Source organism: Melanostigma gelatinosum (assembly GCF_949748355.1).
Source record: "Melanostigma gelatinosum genome assembly, chromosome: 1".
Lineage (NCBI taxonomy): Eukaryota > Metazoa > Chordata > Actinopteri > Perciformes > Zoarcidae > Melanostigma > Melanostigma gelatinosum.
In genome coordinates, this window is record NC_136634.1 from 19600648 (window position 1) to 19618415 (window position 17768).

The window sequence follows — 17768 nt, forward strand, 5'->3', positions numbered from 1 at the left end:
GACGGCGAGGCCGGCTGAACTGGTTCTGGCATTCTTTGTGGAGTCCTGGGACTTTCCCTGTTCCCGCTGGGACTTTCGAACCTTATCATGGCCGCTTCTCCGCCTCCTGAGTAGCGCATTGTCTGCAGGCCGACGGACTCTGCTGGGCTGGGGATCCCCCGTGGAGGTTTGGTTGGCACGGGGGTTTCCTCTTCTGTCTGCACCGCTACTGTCCGGGGAGAGGGGATTGGAGTTCTTCTTTCCTTTTGTGGTTTTTCCTGGCTCAAGATGACCTGTGGACGTCGCTCCTCCCGTCCTGAAGGACCGGGTGTTGATTCCTGGTAGCTCCTCTGCTCCGTCCTGGTTTCTTTCTTCAATCTTGCTGATTGCGGGAGCCGTGGCAGAACTGCTTTCGCAACTGGGGCGTTCTCGTCCTCGTATTCCGGCGGTCCTGCCCTCCAGTTGTTTGGCCCCTCCGTTTTGAAGAGGGGTCTCAGTATTCTCTCTTTTCTCTCTTGGTATTGGGCCACCGAGGTGACTATCACCAACTCGCGGATGTTGTTCCACCCGTGGGGAGCGTTCATCAGGAGGTGCAGAATCCTCATTGCCGCTTCTTCTGCTACCTCCCAGGGTAGGTTGCCGGACCTGGCGCCGTCGTTACATATAACGACTCTTTTGTAGGACAATTCGCTTGCTCGGGTGACACCTTTTTCTAATGCCTCCTCTATGCTGTCCCGATAGGCGTTCTGATCTTCGCTATCTTCATATCTTTTGATCGGTACGTGTAGCACCGCAAAATGGCTTGATGCTCCGCCGCTCGTAACCACCACCTCCTCCTGTCTTTGTCTGCATCCGTGGAGGCGCCCCTCAAGTTCTTCTTTGTAGAGGCTGCCTGCCTCTCTTACCAGATTCTTTCTGAACCGGGAGATATGAGGCTTTAGATGTGAGTTGGTTAAGACAACCAGTCCATGGCTGTCTATGTCCCAAGGCTCTCCGAAGTGGTTATATGCGGTTAACCCTGTCTGGTTCGCATATTTTTTGGTCCCCTCGGGCATCTTTTTCAACTTTTGAAGATGCTCTTCTGGGTTCGGGGAGTGAACATGTCTGGTCTTACCCCTAGCTTTCTGGGGCCGCCTCGGCTCTGGGCCGTTGTAGTCCTTCAGGATCGTGCGTACTGCAGTGGCAGCGGGAGTCCCGGATCCCATGGAGGGCGGGAGCAGTTGGTACTCGTCGCTCTCGTTCAGCTTTGAGTCTTCCCCCACTTCGTCCTCCTCTGAGATCTCCTCGTCTTTGCCACTGTCCTGTTCGTCTCCCACTTCGGCTTCCGAGGACGCCTCCGTAGAGGAGTCCGTGTACACCTCGGTCCCTTGGGTGCTGTGCTGATCGTCGCCGGTCTCCTCAGTATAACTTAGGTTGGTGGCTATGTATGCCGCTATTGCGTCTTGCTCTTTTTTATTTTCTTTATAGCGGGCGGTGGCTATCACTTTCTGCTTTATAGTCACTGCCCCCGCTCCGATTTCTGCAGCGAGCATCTTCACGACTGAGTCGTATTCTTTTGACGGGCTAATAATGGTGACTATTTTTCCTTTAATAACCCTCATTACTACTAGCCACCATTGTAGCCACTCTCCCACTTTCTTCTTGCCTGAGGGGGGTCCTGCACACCCTACCACTGCCGCCACCATTCCGGACTTATGGGTGAGGGGAGCAAGATAACCCCCCTCCCTTTCGCAATTCTTTTTTACTTCTTCTCCCACCTTCGCTCTATCTGCCTTGTCATGCAGCACGAGTAGGTGTTTTTGAATAGATTTGTCCCAGGTGTCCCATCCTCTGCCATTCAGGATGATCTGATGTTGGACGTTGCTTCTGCCTCTTGGAGCCGGTGTCGGTGTCGGTTCTCCCGATGTCGCTCCTCGTTGTCCAGCGTCGCCCTCTCCCTGGTTCCCGCTGCTCTCTGCTGCCTGGTCCAGGGGCGCTGTCACTGGCTCGTTCTGCTGAGGCGTCGCCGTCTGCGGGCTGCCTCCGTCGCCGTCGGGTCCTCTCTGCTGTCCGGTGGCGCTTCCTCCATCAGGGCCGTTGGCTCGTCCCACTGGGTCGCCTCCGCCGCTATCGGATCCTCCGGGCGATTCTTCCATCTTGGACTTTGTCTTTGTCTTTGTTGTCTCGAGTCGCCTTCCTCCCAAAGCCTCTCGTCGCGCGTTGAGGAAGGGATGGGATCAGGCTCTGGTCCCTCTACAGGTCGGGCGAGTCTGGTCGATGCTCCCCGTCGCCTGCGGATTCTCCTGTGTTGGCCTGTAAATACCACACACAGCTTCGATTCGTGGATGTCTTCGCAATCGGACTTCTTCGAGGCTTGGGCAGCTTTGCTTTCTACCACAACGCCTCCTCTCAGGTCTTTTCGTACACGAACGACAGCCTCTCTTAGCTGCCGGGGTTCTTCTTTTGGACTCAACGTACTCCTTTTCCGTCGAGCCCCACGTTGGGCGCCACGTGTTAGATCCTGGGTACTTCTGGCCCGATACGGGGCTAATTACTGACTCAGCTCTCTATTAAAAGATTCTCGAGCTGGTGTTCTGGCGAGGGAACTCGCCTGGCTCCGCTAACTGCCGTTACTCCCGACGTCTACCCTGCTTCCTCCGGTCAGAGCGCGCTCGGCCGAGAGACCAGTCCTGGCCCCGGGCGCTCCCACCAGTCGCGTCGGTTATGGCAGCTTCCCTCTTATGGATCCGCGCTCTTGGTAAATGCCAGGTTAGGTTTTAACGGCTAGGATTAATTCTTGCTAAAACCGTAAGGGATTGTTAAGTGGATTCGGTCTCTAGGATAACCTTTCAGAACTCAGTTGTTAGACATACAATAGCTTTAACTTTTTACTGTCACGAGGAACTCTTTACTACTCGAGCAAATTAATGCACTTGAGGATTTCACTTTAAATGCAGATTAGATATTTATTGCAGGTTATATTTAGTTAGTTTGCAGGGGTTACAGCTACAGCTCACATAAAATGTCACTACACATGATTAGTCAATTTAATTATCTTCTTCGATTATACTCATTAGTTTTAGTCGCCGAGACGGCTCGGTTGGAGCTGGATGTCCAATGGTGCGATGAAAAGAGTTCTTTTGGAGTTGTTAGGAGCGAAGGTCCGGCCGGACCCTCGATCCTCCCGCTCCGCAACGGAGCCCGTTCAGCTGTTCTCAAAACTCAGTACAAAGTCTTTCTCAGGCAGCTGCGGCTTCTCAGTCGTCCAGATGTTTAAGAGGCGAGCGGTGGGGAGAGTTAGAACCTTCGTCTTTTAATGTCAATGTCCACGAACAGAGGTCTCTTTTCCGTGAACAGAGACGAAGTCCTCAATACATCAGCTGCAGGCTGTAGTATCTTCCTCCGATGCGCTTGGTCGGCATCCGCGATGAAATCCCAGCTTGTTCTCCGCAAGCGTCTGCTTATATTCCTCATATGGGCTGTGATCAGCCCCCACCTGTTTGGTCCATTACTCATCCCCCCTCCCTCTGGAAAGGGCGTTAAGCCGAACATTGCCTGTATGACTCAACTATTACATCAGTTTCTAGATCTTTCTCTTGACTACACCCAACCTCTGGTCTTGATTACAGCAATGTCATTCTTGCCTAATACTTGCCCAATACATCTATCTCAGCTCCACAGAACACACAGAAACATTCATTACATTTGTTTAAATCACTTCTATGCAGTTAAACATTTGTTACACAATTGATTAGAACATTTCGTTATATTATTCATACATTTTATCCGTTTGATTACACGTCAACGTTGAATATATGCTTTGCGCTCTTATAGCCTGACTTCTCTCCCTTGAATGTGTCGACACGTTACCGAGGCAGCTTCTGAGAGGTCAACTCTTCTTGACAGTATATTACCACAGCAGCCGACATCGGACACACCGGAAGCCTGAAGTGAGGTTGAAAAGCTTGCAAGTTCATCTGCCAATTTGCCAGATGACAGACCTTCACCTCAACAGGGAGTCTGACCAGTCATATAAAATAAAATAAAATAAAATACTTTACAAGAAATTTTGAGGAGTGGTTTTGCCTGTGGCTTCCCTCAGAGCTGTCCAGCTGTCCTCTGTGGAGCACTGGGCTTCATCCACAAGATGACACCTCAACATTCTAATCCCAGAACTCAGCTGTGTTCCAGTTCCATCCAGCATTCTATTCTATTCTGTTCTATTCTATGAATTCACTATTTGCTAGTCCAGTGTTCAGCATGTTTTCCATGGCAGTTTTCACAAAACTCCACACATTATGACCCATTAGCAGTAATGATACAACACTGTATATTAAAAAAAATTATTTTGTCTGTTGCTTTGCAGATATTTAAAATCATACATGCAAGTCACAACAAAAGTTTAAGCTGTTGCAAGTAACTCCACAAATGATCCTTTTAACATTGCTGAATCGGTGGCAGCCCTCCCATTAGTCTCCCATTACCCCATCTGGGGGTAATGGGAGACAATGACACCCGAAGTCTGTTCTTGATGTCCACTCTACTCCGCCATTTTGTTTTGATTGCTGTCACTGCAGAACATCCCGCTTCACAAAGAGGATGTTGGAAATGGAAGCAGGGTTTTCAGTGCTTTAGTGGCGATCTCAGGATATTCAGCCTCGATTTTAATCCAAAACACCAGCAGAGTTGTGACCGAGACAAAGCGTCTTGACATGTCAAGAGGCACAGGCGGATGAAATTGCGAGAGAATCCGGTCATTTTTCAAAATAAAACTTCCTTCAGACTCTGATAATCAATAAAACGGAAATAATATACAGTCCTTTGATGCTCCACTCCCTTCCTGTATCTACCACTCTGTTCTTCAGTCTTTCTCTTTCTACCCTGAACTTCTTCCACTCTATCATGTTCAACAACATGTTCAACAGTTTCTTTACAGTTGCATATCTCACATTTATCCCACTCTGTCTTTTTCATGATGTGTATAATGTGTCATTGAGTCCTGTATGTCCGAACCTCAATCTGAAAGTAACATCTTCTTTTCTACTTTTACTTCCATCACTTCTCAATCTGACTGACGTCTGTATTTTGTTGTAATTTATATCCTTATTGTCATTATTCCAAATTTCCTGCCAAGATGTAATAATTCCGTGCTGTATTACTGATTTTGCTTCTGACCTCCCAAAACAAATTTCTAAAATATCATTTTTGTTTGACGCTCTTTTCTCAAGATTATCTGCAACCTCATTTCCCTCTATTCCAACATGAGCCGGTGCCCAACAGAGATGTACATCTATTCCTAAATGTTGTGAGTTCAGTAATGATGTATAAACTTTAGTTAAAAGATCCTCTCGTACTGTTTGACCGGATTGTATACTTTGTATTGCAGCTGCAGAATGTACAAAAGTACTTTCATTGGTTTGACCTCCTCCACCCACTGAAGACTGATGATTACTGCTGTCAGTTCGGCTGTGTACACTGATAACCAGTTATCTGAGCGTTTAGATCCATCTGTAAAGATATTTCCAGAATTAGAATATCTTTTATTCAGTAAATCTTGAACCAAGTATCCGATGTTTACATTCCTCTCAGTCCATTCTCTTCTCTTCTCTAATATCTCCAGATTTACCTTGGGTTGTGGAAATATCCATGGAGCAATGTTGCTACTAATATGCTGGACTATGTTGTATGGTATCAAATTTGAACTGTTTCACTTTCCTGTTAACTTCCCATCCAAAGCTTTTACCAGAGAATGTCGAGTACTCCCAACCATTGTACAGGACAGTCGCTGCTGTGTTTCCGTTAAGTCCACCCTGAATTCTAATCCAGTGTGATAGTGCTAACTCAGTTCTCCTCACATGTAATGGCAGTTCCCTGGATTTCACCAGCAATGCATTAATGGGTGTGGTTTTGACTCGGGAGATGAGTCAGAGGAAAAACATCCAAAAAAAAAGGTGAACAGATAAAAGTCCATCGAGACAGGTTCTACGAGGAACATCCGGTTTCGCTGCAACTTGGTGGGTAACCAAATAAAAGCCCTTAAACTAATAAAATAGTATATCATTACTCCTATCTTCAGTTACCTTCCATCTGGTCCATATGTAACAGTTGTGGGTCGTGGAACGAGACGACTCAAGTGATTCTTTTCCAACATTTATGTATTGAAGACAAAATATCACCAATGAATTGCCTTCTGATCGTTTTCTGCCCCTCTGCTCCCTCAGCAACGTGTGATTTAATTCCTTTTATTCAAATACACACTGACCAATCAGAGCTCGGTACGTGGACCATTAATGAATGTTACATAATCACACAGTTTAAACTGACAAATGCAAAAAAAGACAGCTGGCAATAAATCTCAGACTGCATGTGTGAAATAGTAAATTAACAGATTTATGACATCACTGCTTCATTTAGAGCAGGATAGATCTGACTATAAGTACATGTGTGTATTATGGTAAATGAATGTGTTGCAGATGTGTTTTCATGGCGTGTATGACAATATTTTAGCCTTGTTCTTTCAGCTGTAGCCTTAGTGGTGCGAAACAGACTTTGGAGTAAATAGAAAATAAATGTGTAAATATTCTCTCATCACACATTCACTGACGCGTGCCGGCTTCTTGAGTCGTGTCTTACAGTCTCCGGCAACTTTAATGTTTGGTGTGGGTGATTTTAAATCATGGAAGGAAACTTCCTCACTGCTTAGAATTATATTCATATATATTTTTATTTATTTGCCCAAAAGTCCGTTTCACATCGCTGGGTCTCAGCTGAAAGAATAAGAATACATCAAAGTAAAACATGAACGTGAATACACGTGTTATTATAGTCAGATCTATCGCGTTATAGATGAAGCAGTGATATTATAAATGGGTTAATTTACAGAATGACACAGTTAGTGATTTCTTGCCAGCTGTCCTTCCTGCATTTGTCAGTTTAAACTGCGTTACTTTCAGCCTGAATTATGTTCATGTTCTTGATGTTGGTCTCAGAGTGCACCAGACTGATACATTTAACTTTAAAATGTACAACATTTTCTTCCAGGTGAGCGTGTCCCCGGCCCCCTCTAGAAAACCAACACTAACTAGAAAATAAAAACTCAATTCGTCTACCGGATCAAGCTAAAGACAGTACCAAATCTGAGCGTGGACTCAATGAGCGATGCTCTCAAATTGAAAGAACACGGTCTTGGATAAAGATAGGATGAAAGCGCCATCGTTCCTCCCCTGTGTGATGTTTCATGTGGTGTGTCAAATGTATTTTATACATTTTGTATAAAACCGTTATCACAAACAGAACCACTATGTCTCTTATATGATTAACAGTGCCATTGATGAATACATAATTCCTTCATCTGATGAGTGTACTTCCAATAATAAATGAATCCAGGTATACATGTGACCTGCCACCTCCCGGCTAGGATCCGTGCGGAGCGCGAGGACGTGCCTCCGTATTTGACGTTTGACAGTTTTCCTGTCTGCTTCGTCTGCCGCTGTGTAGGATTAGCCACTTTCCGGCTTGGAACCGTGCGGAGGCGTGGAGACGCCTCCTATTGCCTTTGGCCATTACCTGTCTTTTCCCTTGACTGAGAGAAATAAACTACCTTGGTTTTGAAATAGAACTCTGCTGTCTGAGTCTGCATTTGGGTCCGCGAAACACCCCACATCATAACAATACAGCTGTTTTCACAATAACTGTATAACCTGGAACCAAGACTGTGATGGCGTCTGTGCAAATTTACAACATGTGATTTCACATTTGATAAAGAGTCTCTTCAGCGTCATAAAACAGTTCACATTATTTTCAAAAGACCTTCTGAGCATGTGCACCCCTACGTTAGGGTATCCCAGTTCTTCCACAGACACTAATCCACGTAGTGCACCTGCGCCTGGAGCTCCTTGGAGATGTACCCGAGAAGGGTCGCCGTCAGCTGCTGCTTCAGGGTGGCGTTGCCCATCACTAGAGCAGTTAGCTGAGCCAAATCTGTCCACTGAATGTCTCCCAGCACGGCCAGAAGACTACCATAAAGCTGCTGCTGCTGCTGAGGACTGAGCTCCATTATGATCTGAGGCAGCGGTTTGAACTGTCCACTGGTCAGCCAGCAGCCCAGAAGGCCTCCGACAGCACCGCCTACATGTTAAGAGGGTTTCAAACATGTGGAATTATGATTGCACACACACGAGTGGGAGAAACTGTTGCATGCATTTATTCCCACTCACCGACTGCGATACCAAGAGGTCCCCCGACTAACCCTCCAGCGAAGGCCAGACCGCCCGCTGCTGCTGCTCCCTTCCCTGAGCCTTTCACTGTGGTCTGGATTTGCTGATTTGCAGATAACTCACAACACAGCTTCATGACATCATCAAGTCGATGGATCAGATTTATACATTTCAGGAGTCTTCGGTGATTGTGTGAGGTAGCCCCTTTCTTGCTATTCTGTGACCAGATATGAAGCCCGTAGTGCGTGTTTTGTAGATGTGATACATTATAAAAGGGAAGCAAGTGTTGTTTACTGGTGGTACATTGCAACTATTATTTAATCTTGATCATTTTAAATGAACCAAACTAAATCCTGAAGAAAACACAAACTGACCCCTTCACCCCTTAATATACTTCATTTATCAGAAGATTATAATAACTTAACATATCTCGACATATTCACCCCAATAACAATTGACCAATGTGTTCAGGCTAAACTAATTACAAGTACCCTAAATTACTTTAATAATCTCTGAATATCACTTTAACATTTTAAAGGTGCACTTGACAGCAACTCATATTTGTGGGATGATCATTTTCAAAACATTTTAAATACAGGAATCAAACATGTATTGTAATATTTCCATGGATTCAGTGATTCAACTCTGATCTGACCTGGAAAGCATCTTTGGGATGCTGTAAAATACATGTGATGTGCTTTATATTCATGTTTGTGGTGATGTAAACTAATATCTGGGGAAATTAATATTTTTATCTTTAGAAGAATGTGACCCACACAGGATGTAGTCACATTGTTGTTCATGTATTTATTTTATTTTGACATAAAATTAACTTTATGTTATGAATGTTAAGAGGATCAGTGTTGGATCCTGTCCAGGCCAGAAGGGGGCAGTAGCGGAGCGGCTGACGTCACCCACTCTAACCTCCAGCTGTTCTGCTTTAGGCAAACATTTCACACTTAAGTCCTTATAAGCCTCACAAATGTGCCTTCTGATACAAAAGTGATACTTTAAAACATAGATATTTTGTCCTTTTACACGTTTAGGAAATACAACTTCGTAGTTTTTAATTGTCTGGCTCCAAACACTAAGAGCCCTAAAGCTCTCTCATCCACTGTAATGTTATTTAGTTATTTCACATCTGAAAGTCTGTGACACATTCCCCTGCACCTCAGACAACAGTACAGCTTCTCCTAAAGACATCTAACCAACATGTTTCAGCACAACAGCTTACTGGCACTATAGGCCATTAGTTGGAGATAATAAGTCACACGTTAGATATTCCATTAAAAGTGTGACATTGTGTCACTTAACTTACTGAAGTCCAGGGGTGGAAGAATAATCCAGATCTAATACACCGCTACTATATTTACTATCTGTAATAATATATTCTAACCTACCTTATGTTGTTATCAACAATCTAACTTTGCAAAGTAACTATAACTAAAGCTTTGAAATATAGTTAATTAATTAGTTAGATTCCACCACTGCAAAAGTAAACATCCGCTCTTATTCATTCAAGGGGTTTGTCAGCAGTTGATACATGATCTAGAATATATATCTCTGTATGTTGTTAGATATTCAGTGAAGCAGATCATGATGGGAAAGCTATACTGTCAGCAAAAAATGTGGCTTTATCATAGTTATTTGGATAATAGTTGAGACTGAGAAGTATTTATTACGACTGGACGTTACAGTAAAGCACATCAACTGTTTTGTGATTATTATTTTTCTTTTGGTTGTGATTATGTTAATATAAGTGATAACTACGCCTAATAGTTTGGGCATTCAAGATACGACCAAAGGGAGAAGTGAGCCATTTAATAAGAAAAGAGCCATATATGCCTGGCTTAAGGATGTGATGTTTTTTTTAAGTCTTGAAAAAATTAAACATGCACTTAGAGCAGGGGTGTCAAGCTCATCTTCACTCCGGGCCACATCAGCATCACGGTCGGCCTCAAAGGGCCGGTTGTAAATGTAAGACGGTGTAAATGTAACTACTCCCAACAGATTGGTAAATAACTGTCTCTGCATTTGATTGTTTATTCAAATGTTAAAATATTGTACATGCAGTTATATAAATGTAAAACTATATTTCAGCACATTTCTGTTATTATAACTTAAATCCTTTTAATTTAGGGTTAAGAAACCCAGATTACTCTATCAAAGATCAAACTATTAAAGAAAATAGCAAACACAAGTAATTATAATAACTTTGTTCAAAGCTTAAAATCCTTTCAAGGGTGCGTTTGCACAATCCCACGTGAAGTGTTTCATGTGTTGTAAAGCCACGTTTAAAGTAGTCATCAATATACTCACAATAATATTTGCAAGTGTACAGTAAGCAGCCAAAGAGCTGCTTCTGTGACTGTGTGTTTAAGTTGCTCATCATTATGCCTTTCTATCTCATAACTTCGACTTTCGATCTCATCATTTCGACGATGGGGATATTTTTATTATCAAATCTAACTTTTTATTTTTTATTTTAATAAAAAAAGAAAATAAATTCTGGCGGATTCGTGGGCCACATAAAATGACGTGGCGGCACCCCTGACTTAAACTGTCTGAGAAGTTCGAGGGAGGTCAGAGACTTTCTAGTGGGTTGGTGGTTTTGCCCGTCCTGGCTCTCTGTCCTTCTCTCCAGCCCCTGCTCACTCCCCAGACCTGCCAGTCCTGGTCACATGACAGCCCCTCCCACCTACACACCTGTTCCCACTTTCCTCATCAGACCTGTAGTTTCTAGAAAACGCACCGAAAACATTTTACTCTACTATATATTTGAAGATTTTTTATGATAAGTAATTGTTTGTATGTGAGAAACATTTCACCAACAAAGACCACGCTTCTTATGATTGCAAATTAGTTTGAAATAAAATAACATACATCACAAAAAACAAAACAAATAGAACTGAAGCCACCGGGAGATCATTGACACACTTATACAGGGAGACACAGCTTGTTAAATCAGGAGAAACTTAATTTACAGTGAACAAATACATTTATTAAATTGTGCAAAGTAAAGTTAAAATTGTGGAGAGTCGACACTGGTAGAGTTGTTGAAGACAGTAGGGGCAGGTTGAAGATAGATGATTGTATGTGGAGTGGGACTGCCCTCAGTGGAAGAAACCTTGAACACCAGATGTAATGATGAATGGGGAGGAGGGTCACATCGGTTCGTACTGAAATGACAGCTGACTGCACAGAAGAGAACAGGTCTTTAAAGTTTGACAGGAAATATATGATTGGCTGAGGGAGGCCGTGGCGAAATCGCCCACTGTCAGCTGATAGAGTAGGAGCCAGAGAGCGAGAGTCAGAGAGATGAGGGAGTGAATAAGAGCATACAAAGACTGTCCTAATGTAGGAAGTCAGAGTAAATCCTCAAACTTTACATACCGGTAGTTATAGTATTTATAGTCATACAGTTGTAAATTAATTATTTCAAAATATCACTCCTCTGAGCAAAGCTCTATACGTTTTACTGTACTTGACCCTCAGTAAATAATCAATGCTAACAATTTGATATTCAAGGAGGGATTTGGTAATCCTTAAATTATTATAGTGGCACCAAACATACTAAGCCAAATTACGAAAAGTGCTGACGGACAAAGTCTATTCTGAATCCAATGCTACAGGTCAGATATGCTGCTGGTTCACACGACAGGAGTTTGGTGAGAGTATATTACCCCATCATTGTACATCGGACACCGGAAGTACCCAAACGCATGTTGGCACATGATTTGAAGACTGGCCATCCCCTTGTTTGATACTACTGAAACAGCAGCCCAACACGGCGACATGTCACCGTTCAGGACTCTCACTCAGGAGATACGTGACTGCCTCTCCCCGACAGTACACGCTCACTGTCACGATCAGGGCAACCAGGGAAGTTACTCTTGCATGTGTCACAACTACGTTAGAGGCAAGACCAGTGTCCAGATATAACAATGATCCATAGAAACTTGTGAGGAGAGAAAGCACAGAGAGTGAGTGAATGACAGCATGAAAACACTGTCCTAATAGGAGGTTAGAGTAAATGCCAACATTTTACACAGTTAGTTCATTATTTTACAACTGTATGATTATAAATACTATATTTCAAAATATCCCTCCTCTAAGCAAAGCTCTCTAAGTTTTACTGTACTTTACTCTCAGTAAATAATCAATGCTAACAATTTGATATTCAAGGAGGGATTTGGTAATCCTTCAATTATAATAGTGGCACCAAACATCGTGAGCCAAATTATGAAAAGTGGTAGCAGTCAAAGTCTATTCTGAATCCAAAGTTACAGGTCAGATATGCTCCTGGTTTACACGACAGGAGTTTGGTGAGGGTATATTACCACAGCAGCCGACATCGGACACACCGGAAGCCTGAAGTGAGGTTGAAAAGCTTGCAAGTTCATCTGCCAATTTGCCAGATGACAGACCTTCACCTCAACAGGGAGTCTGACCAGTCATATAAAATAAAATAAAATACTTTACAAGAAATTTTGAGGAGTGGTTTTGCCTGTGGCTTCCCTCAGAGCTGTCCAGCTGTCCTCTGTGGAGCACTGGGCTTCATCCACAAGATGACACCTCAACATTCTAATCCCAGAACTCAGCTGTGTTCCAGTTCCATCCAGCATTCTATTCTATTCTGTTCTATTCTATGAATTCACTATTTGCTAGTCCAGTGTTCAGCATGTTTTCCATGGCAGTTTTCACAAAACTCCACACATTATGACCCATTAGCAGTAATGATACAACACTGTATATTAAAAAAAATTATTTTGTCTGTTGCTTTGCAGATATTTAAAATCATACATGCAACAAGTCACAACAAAAGTTTAAGCTGTTGCAAGTAACTCCACAAATGATCCTTTTAACATTGCTGAATCGGTGGCAGCCCTCCCATTAGTCTCCCATTACCCCATCTGGGGGTAATGGGAGACAATGACACCCGAAGTCTGTTCTTGATGTCCACTCTACTCCGCCATTTTGTTTTGATTGCTGTCACTGCAGAACATCCCGCTTCACAAAGAGGATGTTGGAAATGGAAGCAGGGTTTTCAGTGCTTTAGTGGCGATCTCAGGATATTCAGCCTCGATTTTAATCCAAAACACCAGCAGAGTTGTGACCGAGACAAAGCGTCTTGACATGTCAAGAGGCACAGGCGGATGAAATTGCGAGAGAATCCGGTCATTTTTCAAAATAAAACTTCCTTCAGACTCTGATAATCAATAAAACGGAAATAATATACAGTCCTTTGATGCTCCACTCCCTTCCTGTATCTACCACTCTGTTCTTCAGTCTTTCTCTTTCCACCCTGAACTTCTTCCACTCTATCATGTTCAACAACATGTTCAACAGTTTCTTTACAGTTGCATATCTCACATTTATCCCACTCTGTCTTTTTCATGATGTGTATAACGTGTCATTGAGTCCTGTATGTCCGAACCTCAATCTGAAAGTAACATCTTCTTTTCTACTTTTACTTCCATCACTTCTCAATCTGACTGACGTCTGTATTTTGTTGTAATTTATATCCTTATTGTCATTATTCCAAATTTCCTGCCAAGATGTAATAATTCCGTGCTGTATTACTGATTTTGCTTCTGACCTCCGAAAACAAATTTCTAAAATATCATTTTTGTTTGACGCTCTTTTCTCAAGTTTATCTGCAACCTCATTTCCCTCTATTCCAACATGAGCCGGTGCCCAACAGAGATGTACATCTATTCCTAAATGTTGTGAGTTCAGTAATGATGTATAAACTTTAGTTAAAAGATCCTCTCGTACTGTTTGACCGGATTGTATACTTTGTATTGCAGCTGCAGAATGTGAACACAAAAGTACTTTCATTGGTTTGACCTCCTCCACCCACTGAAGACTGATGATTACTGCTGTCAGTTCGGCTGTGTACACTGATAACCAGTTATCTGAGCGTTTAGATCCATCTGTAAAGATATTTCCAGAATTAGAATATCTTTTATTCAGTAAATCTTGAACCAAGTATCCGATGTTTACATTCCTCTCAGTCCATTCTCTTCTCTTCTCTAATATCTCCAGATTTACCTTGGGTTGTGGAAATATCCATGGAGCAATGTTGCTACTAATATGCTGGACTATGTTGTATGGTATCAAATTTGAACTGTTTCACTTTCCTGTTAACTTCCCATCCAAAGCTTTTACCAGAGAATGTCGAGTACTCCCAACCATTGTACAGGACAGTCGCTGCTGTGTTTCCGTTAAGTCCACCCTGAATTCTAATCCAGTGTGATAGTGCTAACTCAGTTCTCCTCACATGTAATGGCAGTTCCCTGGATTTCACCAGCAATGCATTAATGGGTGTGGTTTTGACTCGGGAGATGAGTCAGAGGAAAAACATCCAAAAAAAAGGTGAACAGATAAAAGTCCATCGAGACAGGTTCTACGAGGAACATCCGGTTTCGCTGCAACTTGGTGGGTAACCAAATAAAAGCCCTTAAACTAATAAAATAGTATATCATTACTCCTATCTTCAGTTACCTTCCATCTGGTCCATATGTAACAGTTGTGGGTCGTGGAACGAGACGACTCAAGTGATTGTTTTCCAACATTTATGTATTGAAGACAAAATATCACCAATGAATTGCCTTCTGATCGTTTTCTGCCCCTCTGCTCCCTCAGCAACGTGTGATTTAATTCCTTTTATTCAAATACACACTGACCAATCAGAGCTCGGTACGTGGACCATTAATGAATGTTACATAATCACACAGTTTAAACTGACAAATGCAAAAAAAGACAGCTGGCAATAAATCTCAGACTGCATGTGTGAAATCGTAAATTAACAGATTCATGACATCACTGCTTCATTTAGAGCAGGATAGATCTGACTATAAGTACATGTGTGTATTATGGTAAATGAATGTGTTGCAGATGTGTTTTCATGGCGTGTATGACAATATTTTAGCCTTGTTCTTTCAGCTGTAGCCTTAGTGGTGCGAAACAGACTTTGGAGTAAATAGAAAAGAAATGTGTAAATATTCTCTCATCACACATTCACTGACGCGTGCCGGCTTCTTGAGTCGTGTCTTACAGTCTCCGGCTACTTTAATGTTTGGTGTGGGTGATTTTAAATCATGGAAGGAAACTTCCTCACTGCTTAGAATTATATTCATATATATTTTTATTTATTTGCCCAAAAGTCCGTTTCACATCGCTGGGTCTCAGCTGAAAGAATAAGAATACATCAAAGTAAAACATGAACGTGAATACACGTGTTATTATAGTCAGATCTATCGCGTTATAGATGAAGCAGTGATATTATAAATGGGTTAATTTACAGAATGACACAGTTAGTGATTTCTTGCCAGCTGTCCTTCCTGCATTTGTCAGTTTAAACTGCGTTACTTTCAGCCTGAATTATGTTCATGTTCTTGATGTTGGTCTCAGAGTGCACCAGACTGATACATTTAACTTTAAAATGTACAACATTTTCTTCCAGGTGAGCGTGTCCCCGGCCCCCTCTAGAAAACCAACACTAACTAGAAAATAAAAACTCAATTCGTCTACCGGATCAAGCTAAAGACAGTACCAAATCTGAGCGTGGACTCAATGAGCGATGCTCTCAAATTGAAAGAACACGGTCTTGGATAAAGATAGGATGAAAGCTCCATCGTTCCTCCCCTGTGTGATGTTTCATGTGGTGTGTCAAATGTATTTTATACATTTTGTATAAAACCGTTATCACAAACAGAACCACTATGTCTCTTATATGATTAACAGTGCCATTGATGAATACATAATTCCTTCATCTGATGAGTGTACTTCCAATAATAAATGAATCCAGGTATACATGTGACCTGCCACCTCCCGGCTAGGATCCGTGCGGAGCGCGAGGACGTGCCTCCGTATTTGACGTTTGACAGTTTTCCTGTCTGCTTCGTCTGCCGCTGTGTAGGATTAGCCACTTTCCGGCTTGGAACCGTGCGGAGGCGTGGAGACGCCTCCTATTGCCTTTGGCCATTACCTGTCTTTTCCCTTGACTGAGAGAAATAAACTACCTTGGTTTTGAAATAGAACTCTGCTGTCTGAGTCTGCATTTGGGTCCGCGAAACACCCCACATCATAACAATACAGCTGTTTTCACAATAACTGTATAACCTGGAACCAAGACTGTGATGGCGTCTGTGCAAATTTACAACATGTGATTTCACATTTGATAAAGAGTCTCTTCAGCGTCATAAAACAGTTCACATTATTTTCAAAAGACCTTCTGAGCATGTGCACCCCTACGTTAGGGTATCCCAGTTCTTCCACAGACACTAATCCACGTAGTGCACCTGCGCCTGGAGCTCCTTGGAGATGTACCCGAGAAGGGTCGCCGTCAGCTGCTGCTTCAGGGTGGCGTTGCCCATCACTAGAGCAGTTAGCTGAGCCAAATCTGTCCACTGAATGTCTCCCAGCACGGCCAGAAGACTACCATAAAGCTGCTGCTGCTGCTGAGGACTGAGCTCCATTATGATCTGAGGCAGCGGTTTGAACTGTCCACTGGTCAGCCAGCAGCCCAGAAGGCCTCCGACAGCACCGCCTACATGTTAAGAGGGTTTCAAACATGTGGAATTATGATTGCACACACACGAGTGGGAGAAACTGTTGCATGCATTTATTCCCACTCACCGACTGCGATACCAAGAGGTCCCCCGACTAACCCTCCAGCGAAGGCCAGACCGCCCGCTGCTGCTGCTCCCTTCCCTGAGCCTTTCACTGTGGTCTGGATTTGCTGATTTGCAGATAACTCACAACACAGCTTCATGACATCATCAAGTCGATGGATCAGATTTATACATTTCAGGAGTCTTCGGTGATTGTGTGAGGTAGCCCCTTTCTTGCTATTCTGTGACCAGATATGAAGCCCGTAGTGCGTGTTTTGTAGATGTGATACATTATAAAAGGGAAGCAAGTGTTGTTTACTGGTGGTACATTGCAACTATTATTTAATCTTGATCATTTTAAATGAACCAAACTAAATCCTGAAGAAAACACAAACTGACCCCTTCACCCCTTAATATACTTCATTTATCAGAAGATTATAATAACTTAACATATCTCGACATATTCACCCCAATAACAATTGACCAATGTGTTCAGGCTAAACTAATTACAAGTACCCTAAATTACTTTAATAATCTCTGAATATCACTTTAACATTTTAAAGGTGCACTTGACAGCAACTCATATTTGTGGGATGATCATTTTCAAAACATTTTAAATACAGGAATCAAACATGTATTGTAATATTTCCATGGATTCAGTGATTCAACTCTGATCTGACCTGGAAAGCATCTTTGGGATGCTGTAAAATACATGTGATGTGCTTTATATTCATGTTTGTGGTGATGTAAACTAATATCTGGGGAAATTAATATTTTTATCTTTAGAAGAATGTGACCCACACAGGATGTAGTCACATTGTTGTTCATGTATTTATTTTATTTTGACATAAAATTAACTTTATGTTATGAATGTTAAGAGGATCAGTGTTGGATCCTGTCCAGGCCAGAAGGGGGCAGTAGCGGAGCGGCTGACGTCACCCACTCTAACCTCCAGCTGTTCTGCTTTAGGCAAACA

General features: G+C 42.7%; 2 protein-coding genes across 2 annotated transcripts; both read right to left on the bottom strand.

Annotated features, from left to right (window-relative positions):
* Positions 1 to 7819: 7819 nt before the first annotated feature.
* On the bottom strand, positions 7820 to 8883 carry LOC306781496 (protein C19orf12 homolog; the record flags this gene model as incomplete). Its single annotated transcript, XM_079274372.1, has 3 exons — positions 7820 to 8085; positions 8175 to 8391; positions 8830 to 8883. 3 exons carry the CDS (start codon positions 8881 to 8883, stop codon positions 7820 to 7822), a joined length of 537 nt encoding a protein of 178 aa, XP_079130498.1.
* Positions 8884 to 16462: 7579 nt separating this feature from the next.
* On the bottom strand, positions 16463 to 17526 carry LOC306781505 (protein C19orf12 homolog; the record flags this gene model as incomplete). The annotated part of the gene is made up of 3 exons (XM_079274384.1): positions 16463 to 16728; positions 16818 to 17034; positions 17473 to 17526. The coding sequence occupies 3 exons, from the start codon at positions 17524 to 17526 to the stop codon at positions 16463 to 16465; spliced, it is 537 nt and encodes a 178-aa protein (XP_079130510.1).
* Between the last annotated feature and the right edge of the window lie 242 nt (positions 17527 to 17768).